Below are 8,609 nucleotides of genomic sequence, written 5' to 3'. Positions count from 1 at the left end.
ACTTAATTATAGTGTTTTGGAAAGCTCTCGAGATAAGCTACAAGAATATGCAATGACAAATAGTAGGTTCCACTTAAGAAATTGAAGGTAACCTTCATGTGACCTTCAAATAACTCTTCAAGGTCAAACCAATGATACCATCTTATGGCCCCCTCGAAATCAAACAACTTTTGTCTGAAACATTTTTCTCTCCCGGGCTTGGTTTTCGAGTTATTCTCCATTAAAGGTTAAAATGGTCCACCCTGTATACATAAAAATAAAAAAAATATGGTAATACTAATTTAACCAAAAGAAGTTATACAAAATGTTGTTTTAATTTTCTACATTATATCCTAGAAAAATGATGATATCCAAAAATTACGCTAATTGAAAATAAAAACTTAAAATATTTTAACTAAAAAAAATTGTACAAAATAATTGTTTTAATTTCCTACAAATAATATTAAAAAGTTGCGCCAACTGAATAAAAATTTTCACTATAAAATATACATTTCTTTTTTATTTCCAATATTAAAAGAAAAATGATATTAAATGAATTGTAATATATCTATTATAAAAAATCGTTGAAAATATGAACAATCATATACATTGCAATAATCATATGCATATATCCTGAAAAGTTTAATTGAAAAAAAAAAAAAGGAAATGATAATACAAAATACAAAATTAAAAATTATTAAAAAAATTAAAAATTAGAAATTAATAAAAAAAAAATAAAAATTTATATAAAAATTAAAAATTAATACATATAAAAAAATTTTAGTTAAAAAACTTAGCGCTGCTAATTTCATTAGCACATTATTCAACGTAGCAGCGCTAAGTTTTTTAACTAAAATTTTTTTATATGTATTAATTTTTAATTTTTATATAAATTTTTATTTTTTTTTTTATTAATTTCTAATTTTTAATTTTTTTAATAATTTTTAATTTTGTATTTTGTATTATCATTTCCTTTTTTTTTTTTCAATTAAACTTTTCAGGATATATGCATATGATTATTGCAATGTATATGATTGTTCATATTTTCAACGATTTTTTATAATAGATATATTACAATTCATTTAATATCATTTTTCTTTTAATATTGGAAATAAAAAAGAAATGTATATTTTATAGTGAAAATTTTTATTCAGTTGGCGCAACTTTTTAATATTATTTGTAGGAAATTAAAACAATTATTTTGTACAATTTTTTTTAGTTAAAATATTTTAAGTTTTTATTTTCAATTAGCGTAATTTTTGGATATCATCATTTTTCTAGGATATAATGTAGAAAATTAAAACAACATTTTGTATAACTTCTTTTGGTTAAAATATTTTTATAAGTTTTTATTTTCACTTAGCGCAATTTTTTTGATATCATTATTTTTGTAGGATATACAATTTTACACAAAATTAAAATAATTTGTAGAACAATTTTTTACGGTTTAAAATAACACTATTTTGTGCAGATTAAAATAACTATTTTGTAGATTAAAATAATCCTATTTTGAAGATAGGTTTTTTACAGTTTTAAAATAACACTATTTTGGAGACAGGTTTTTTACAATAGTTTTTTACAGTTAATAATACACTATTTTGCAAATACATATACTGTTTTTTACGCGGACTTAGCACCTTTTTTTACCTTTTTTTTAAAAGGGTAATTTTTTTAGGGATATCACTCTTTTTTGTACTATATGTTAAACATCTTTAAATAAATGAGCAAAGAACCCGCCACCACCCCCGTCATATTTCATTAAAATTCGACGGTCCTCTTTGCTTACTATATAGATATTCAGATCCTTCAAACTTCTTTGCTATTCTTATTGCAAAAATAACGGATAATTACAAATCAATATGTCATTAGAAATCTACATTTATTATTCACAATTAATACTTATAAATCCATTAATGAATAATCGTTGCTTTGCTTATCTAATTTATCATTGAATATATAAATGGAACGGAGAAAAAGTGAGTTATTTAATTCTATTTTTAATAGTAAGGAAAATAAAGACAAATTATCAAGAGACACGGTAGTGTTGGCAACTTACCTAAATATTTTTTCACAGTTCATAAATAATGCAGAATATGAAGCAGTCTTCACGAAATTATTGTTGATACATTACAACATTCTTTTATATGGGACTGATCGAAATACAATTATTAAATAATTAAATATTAATCACAAGTTAGATATTACATAAATATATTTTTAATAAAGAATTTTTTAACTGCTTCTTTATTTTATAACTTTCGATATATATTATTTACTAGCCATCTTCTGTAAAAAAAGTAAGTAAACATTTTTAGCACCTCTAGGCCACTGTCTTTTTTTAACTTGAGCATCATTAGCTTCGATCCAAATATTAGATGTTCCTTCTCTGCACATACTTATATAATAACCTTCATCGATACTTGAGCCATGATCAAATATAGCATTCATCACTTTATACAACTGTCTATCTATTAATACTTTAGTTGTTGGAATAGCACTCAAATTAAAGTTGTGTGTTGCTTTCATTAATTTATTATCCTGTGATAAAAATATTAAACGAATCACAACTATCTCTTTTGTCAATATTATTTCATTTTTTAATATTATATTACTTTCAGTACAATATTCACACGATTCATTATGCGACTGACACCAATGTGAAAACGTAATATTTAACAAATCATTAAGATTATAACTTTTCTTTTTCAAGTTATTAATAGGAACAGAAATAATAATATTATTATCAACAATAGTTTTTGTATTATCACAAATTTTACACCGTCTAATAGAAGTTATTTGATGCCTCACCAAACTTTTTATACAATCATATTTTTCGCAAAGAGCCATAAAAAAATCAGATGCATTTCGTTTTACGGGACTTGAAAAATATTCTCCTAAACATTGTCGTATTGCGTATGTATTTAGATTACATATTCCATTTTCATATCGATGCATTAACACACGTAAAACATCTGATTTATCACAATTGGACAATTGCTGCCTAATGGCATTTAAATTCAATAAACACTGTAATACTGCATTTGCATAGCATGAAACCTTATCTGTATTTTGGAAACCATGCATGACCCAAGCAGTACTTTGTCGAACATTTTGATCTAAACTTGATTTTTGAACAGAAGCAACTACTTTTGGTAACGCCCATAAAACATCTTTCACTTTGTAATACTGTTCCTTTGACATGGCAATAATTTCTGCTTTTGGTTTGTGTATCTGTTTTAGACGATTATATTCAATAATTGCGTCTTCGCTAGCTATTACCGATGAAGGATCGAAGTTAATTAAATATAATCCTTCTAAAGATGTTACTCGCGATAATGCAACGTAAGTTTGGCCACAATTAAATACAGAGTTACCAATGTCCATAATAGCACTTTGCAAACTTAATCCTTGGCTTTTATGAATAGTGATGCCGTAACTCAAAGATAATGGAAATTGTTTTCTGACAACGTACGCTCTATCCACTACCTCAAATTTAACACTTACTCTTTCAATTAAATATTCTAAACCTGATGGTAAAAGAAGTTTGATCTTTTCTACGTAATCATTATCTTGTACAACTGAAATCACTTTAGCAATTGTACCGTTTACAAGACCCAAACTAGCATCAATATTACGCCGTATCATAACTTTCGCTCCAATTTTAATTATAATTTTTTTCGAAAGCCCAGCTGTTCTAGAATTATCATCATCATTATTTGATAATACTTTTAATACTTTCTTTTTTACATATGAAATACAGTCAATCGTGTCTTCAGCAATTAATATTATTTCTTTAGAAACAATGCGGCTTAACATTGCATCATTGAGAACATCACACATATGACAAGTGGGTAGTAAACAAACGGTGTCTGATGACAGATTGTTAATGAAAGTACATAACTCATTTAATCTAGATTCGAAGGAATCAGCTTTAAAAGAAATTTTTTTATTTTCCAGAATCTTACAATCAGATTTTGTTAGTAAACCGATACGAATTCTCGACAATAACTCGCGGTAAGAGTCATCTCCTTGCTGGCGCATATTAATTGTCAATTCATCATAGTCAAATAATGTAGTCCATAAATTAACCGCATTTAAGGAACTAAGATATTTAGCAATTTTTTCATTTGATAAATGTTTAAAAATAGGATCATCTCGTACAGGAGGTAGTTGAAGCAAGTCTCCAAATAAAAGAATATGCTTTCGACCAAACCAACCATCATCGCAATCACTAGTGTCAAATATTTCAGACAATCGAAGATGTATATACATTAAAGTCAAATTAGATATCATTGACACTTCATCAATTATAAAAAGAATAACATCTTTAAGATCTGCTCGTAAAACTTTCAATACATGATCAGATAGTTGTTTATATTTAGGAGTATGACCATGTTCAACGGGTAATTGAAGCAATCTATGAACTGTCAAACCATCTATATTAAATGCTGCTATACCAGTAGGTGCTGCTACAGCAGTATCTTTGTTGAGATTTTGTTTTATCCAGCATTTAATAGTCTTGATTAAGAAACTTTTTCCAGTACCACCTTCTCCGCTAACATATAATCGTAATACTGATTCATCTGACTCTACAGTATTGATAACTTTATCGAATACACGTTTTTGATCCGCATTTAATTTTGCTATCATTTCAGATACATCAATTTCGCGAACTGCTTTATCACCAAGATCTTTAAAATCTTGCATTGCTTCACCAGCCTCTATATTTTGAACACCTATCGGATTTTCAGGATCATCCTGAGACTGTTGTTTTTGTAAATCGTCGTCTAGGCATTGCTGAACTAACTGTTTTGCGGTTTCAAATGCTTTTTGCAATTCTTCTAATTTTTCATGATATCGCAACGCTTCTACAAGATGCAGTTTTTCTTTGTGAAACGATTCGGCATAAGTATCGTCTCCGTTTCTAAGATCTTCTAATTTTCGCCATGGTTTAAACATAAGTAATAACGAAAAGAAATAATTTTCTGGTTGTGTATTAACATTAACTTTATAATGATCAATAAGATATCCACGCTGTCGTCGCTTAAGATATTTACCATTATCTATTTTATAATACTCAACATACTTATTTTTAGGTTTGATCTTCGAGATATCATACCACTGCGCAAATTCATAAAGAGATATATTTTCTAGTTCATTTGGTCTATGTGGATAAAGATCATCTACTAAAGATGGATAAAATATATCTATAGATTCAGGATCAAGAGCTTCAATTTCCTTGCAGTTTTTTATTCTTTTACGTCGTATTTGGTTAACATCTAACCATTTGATAGTTGTATTTCGATCAGTTCCATACAAAGGAATACTTAACAATGTATCAGCAGCTTCTAGAGCTCCACATTCTCTATTATTCATAAATCGCAAACCCATATTCCAAAGACGACTTGCTAATGATTTGTTCTTATTATTTTCAATATTAAGAACAGAATCAGACAACTCACATTTTCCCGCTTTATTTATATATTTAGTAATGTACCAAGTAAGAAGCGATGATTTTTCACCAATAAATTGTATATCCATATTACCTTCCCATGCAGTAAGAAGAACAGGATTATAATCATTAATATTAACTTCATTATCCATTCGAGGAAGATCATAAAGCCTACTTTTATGTTTCAATTGTTTTCTACCTGCTATCGAAGTTGCCACATCTCTCATATTGAAAGTTTCAGTAACGGGACGAGGAAATCCAAAACGACACCGACGAATAACTTTACGTCCTACTTTTTTAGAGCGAAGACAATAATCGTTATGTTTATGTCGCTGATGCGTATCAACACGTTTATACAATAATGGTGAAATATTTTCATCTGGCATTTTGCAGCTTATATATTGTAAAATAAATTTGGAGACTTCTTCAATTGTAGATTCACCAAAAATCGGTGCATTTTTAATCCAAATTAATAAGTGGAAATGTTGTATACCTCTACCTTGGTATTCTCGTCGCCAAAAATAGTGCGTTACTTCTCCAATTGGATGATCTTTGGAGCTAATGAAGTCAAGCATTGCCCGAAATTTATTATCGAGAAACCTGGACGTTGATACAGAATCTTTAACAACAAGTACGCTAACGGATAAGGAAGCATCATGCCATCCATTTACTTCACGAATATATTCACCCAAATCTTCCCATAACCATTCACTCGGACTTAGTGTTAAAAACCATGTCGCAGGTCCGTAATGCTGCGTCATACACCTTAAATTACTTCTCGGTTTACGCCAATATTGTTCCGTATTTCGAAGTGTGGAAAATATTGTTGTTAGATCAGATTCCAACTGTTCTTTTGACATTGCTTCTAAATACTCTGCAGCCGTATAACGAACTTGAGGATTAGTTACATTCAATTTATGATAAATTCCACGGCTTAACTGACGCATATTCGCATTATTCAACAAATAAAATAAGTATTGTTGATTTAATCTGTACTGTGGATGTTTAGATGTCAAACGACATTTAATAAATTCATGATCATGAAGTTTAACTTCCCTAATCTCATGTTGTCCATTAATACCAAAAGGGTATAAATCTGGAAAACACATTAAATCTAAATCTTTTTCACGATTATCCAAAGGCGCATTCTGAATTTTTATCATTTGATACAAGTCTGTCGAAGTTTTATTTGCTTTCTTTTCATATAAGGGATAAATAGTATATTGTTCATAATAGCCGTCATTTTCATCAGTAACTTGAGTTAACATTGCCTTCTGCTGATCGTCTAATGTAACTTCTACATCATTTTTCGTTTCTTCTACCAGATTATTTAATGACTCATTGTCAGATTCGTCACCTAATGTCGCTTCTGTCTCTTCCATTTGAAACTCTGAACTTTTTAATTGTTCTAAAATGTTTAATTCATTATGATCATTTGGCAGTATAATTTGGGAGTATAAAGCATTGTTGCGCTTTAACCACGTTAAAGCGTCAAATATTTTTTTAACATCAACCATCTCTTCCCAAATAATCTTTGATTTGGTCGGAATACCTCTAACTAAAATATATAATTCGTTATTAATATTTATTGGGTCAGTATTCAAACATAATTTATTCAACGTCTCCTGTAACGGAAGTGGTAAATGAAATGTTCTACCTTTAACTTTTTGTACCATTTGCCTTTGAGGCAACTTTTTATTAATAACAGTTCCCATTTTGACGACAGTTTGAAACGCTTTAGCTCTCTGTATAATCATTTTTTCAAATGTATTAAGAGATGATATTACTTTGGGTACATCATTTGTAAGGAGATTATTCAAGATGCAATACGCAGGCATTAAGCCTTTACGAAATTTACCTGCACAATAAGTACATATATATTGCGCATTATTTTCTTGTTGTTGTATATGTGCCATTAAACCTCTCCAACTTTGAATATTTATTTGTTCTCGAAGAATATTGACTTCAGAAACATTTTTCTTATAACACAATTTTTCGCATGATACGCAAGCATGCCGTGGTGTGTCTGTTGACCGCTTAACCAAGGCCTTAAACGCTTGATGATATTTAAAAATAATATCATCATCGCTCAGAATTGTATCTGCCTGTTGATGTTTGTACATATCTGCTTTTTCTTGTGCAGAAGTTACAATTTCATTTAATGTGTTTAAATCAGCATGAGTTAATGCTTCATCCAGATTATCCATCTTTCGATAAAAATCTGTAAGCTGATAAATTAAACGTTTAATATATCTTACTCGTGGAAAATGAGGCGATAATAGTTGAATTGGAAGAAACATTCCTTCGCAAAGTGTTAAATCAATATGGCAGCTACGCGTATGGCCCAATTTTTCATTTGAAATTTTCATAGTACATTTATGAATATTTTCTATCAATTTGGGTACATTCTTTAAAGTACATGTATTTATAGTTTCAAGAAATTTCTGATAACGATTAATTAAAAATGGATCGTCAGTTTTACATGAAGTATTGCACGACCACGATTTTTTCGCTTCTATTTCTATCAACGGTAATATATTTACTACTTGTCCTTCTGCATTCATTGCCAAAGGTTCCAATGCAGTTTTTATTAACGGTAGATTTCCTACTTTCTCTTCTGCATTCATTACCAAAGTTTCCTTTGAAGTTACATGACGATATGTAGAATCAATAAAATAGTTTTCAGATGAGGCTGTATGGCTCGATTCGCCACATAAAACATCTAATTTCTCTTCAACTGTGGAACATTTTACGGCTTGAGTCAAACTTACTTCTGTTTTTTTTTTAATCAAAGATAACATTTTGTAAATATTACGAAGATAACTTCTTCTAACATGCATACACCAACGTACGATTTTTTCGGCTTTTAATCGTTTTTCGATATGATTTTTAATACCGAGTTTCTCAACAATATTTTTAGTAAATGTTTCTAAAGAATGCTGAAGTTTTATGGTGTTTTTCGACCAAAACTTTTCATATTTTTTTATAATTTTTTTTCCAACATCGTTATTTTTTATTGCAGATTTTTTATTTTTCTGATAATATCGTTTGTTATAAAGCCATTTGCGATTAGAATCTAATGCTTTTTGTCTGTCCTGTTCACGCTGAAAGTTTATAGAATAACGTATGCGTTTTTGTTCACATTGTCTTACAGAATCCTGTTGATATCGACATCGTT

The 8,609-nt window shown here is 29.0% G+C and overlaps 1 protein-coding gene across 1 annotated transcript; it reads right to left on the bottom strand.

Moving 5' to 3' along the window:
* Positions 1–2,193: 2,193 nt before the first annotated feature.
* LOC145976751 (uncharacterized) lies at positions 2,194–7,690 on the bottom strand. The gene has a single exon (XM_083108105.1). It carries the CDS (start codon positions 7,636–7,638, stop codon positions 2,248–2,250), a length of 5,391 nt encoding a protein of 1,796 aa, XP_082964231.1. The 5' UTR covers positions 7,639–7,690; the 3' UTR covers positions 2,194–2,247.
* Between the last annotated feature and the right edge of the window lie 919 nt (positions 7,691–8,609).

The sequence above is a fragment of the Camponotus vicinus genome, unplaced genomic scaffold (assembly GCF_025532165.1).
Source record: "Camponotus vicinus isolate PSW18456_S1 unplaced genomic scaffold, iyCamVici1.0 SCAF_9, whole genome shotgun sequence".
Classification (NCBI taxonomy): Eukaryota; Metazoa; Arthropoda; class Insecta; order Hymenoptera; family Formicidae; genus Camponotus; species Camponotus vicinus.
Note: the sequence above shows the minus strand (reverse complement) of the source record. Positions and strands in the feature narration are given on the sequence as shown.

Bases quoted from the DNA above. Each gene is read 5' to 3' on its own strand.
- LOC145976751 (XM_083108105.1), bottom strand. From the start codon at position 7,638: ATGGATAATCTGGATGAAGCATTAACTCATGCTGATTTAAACACATTA.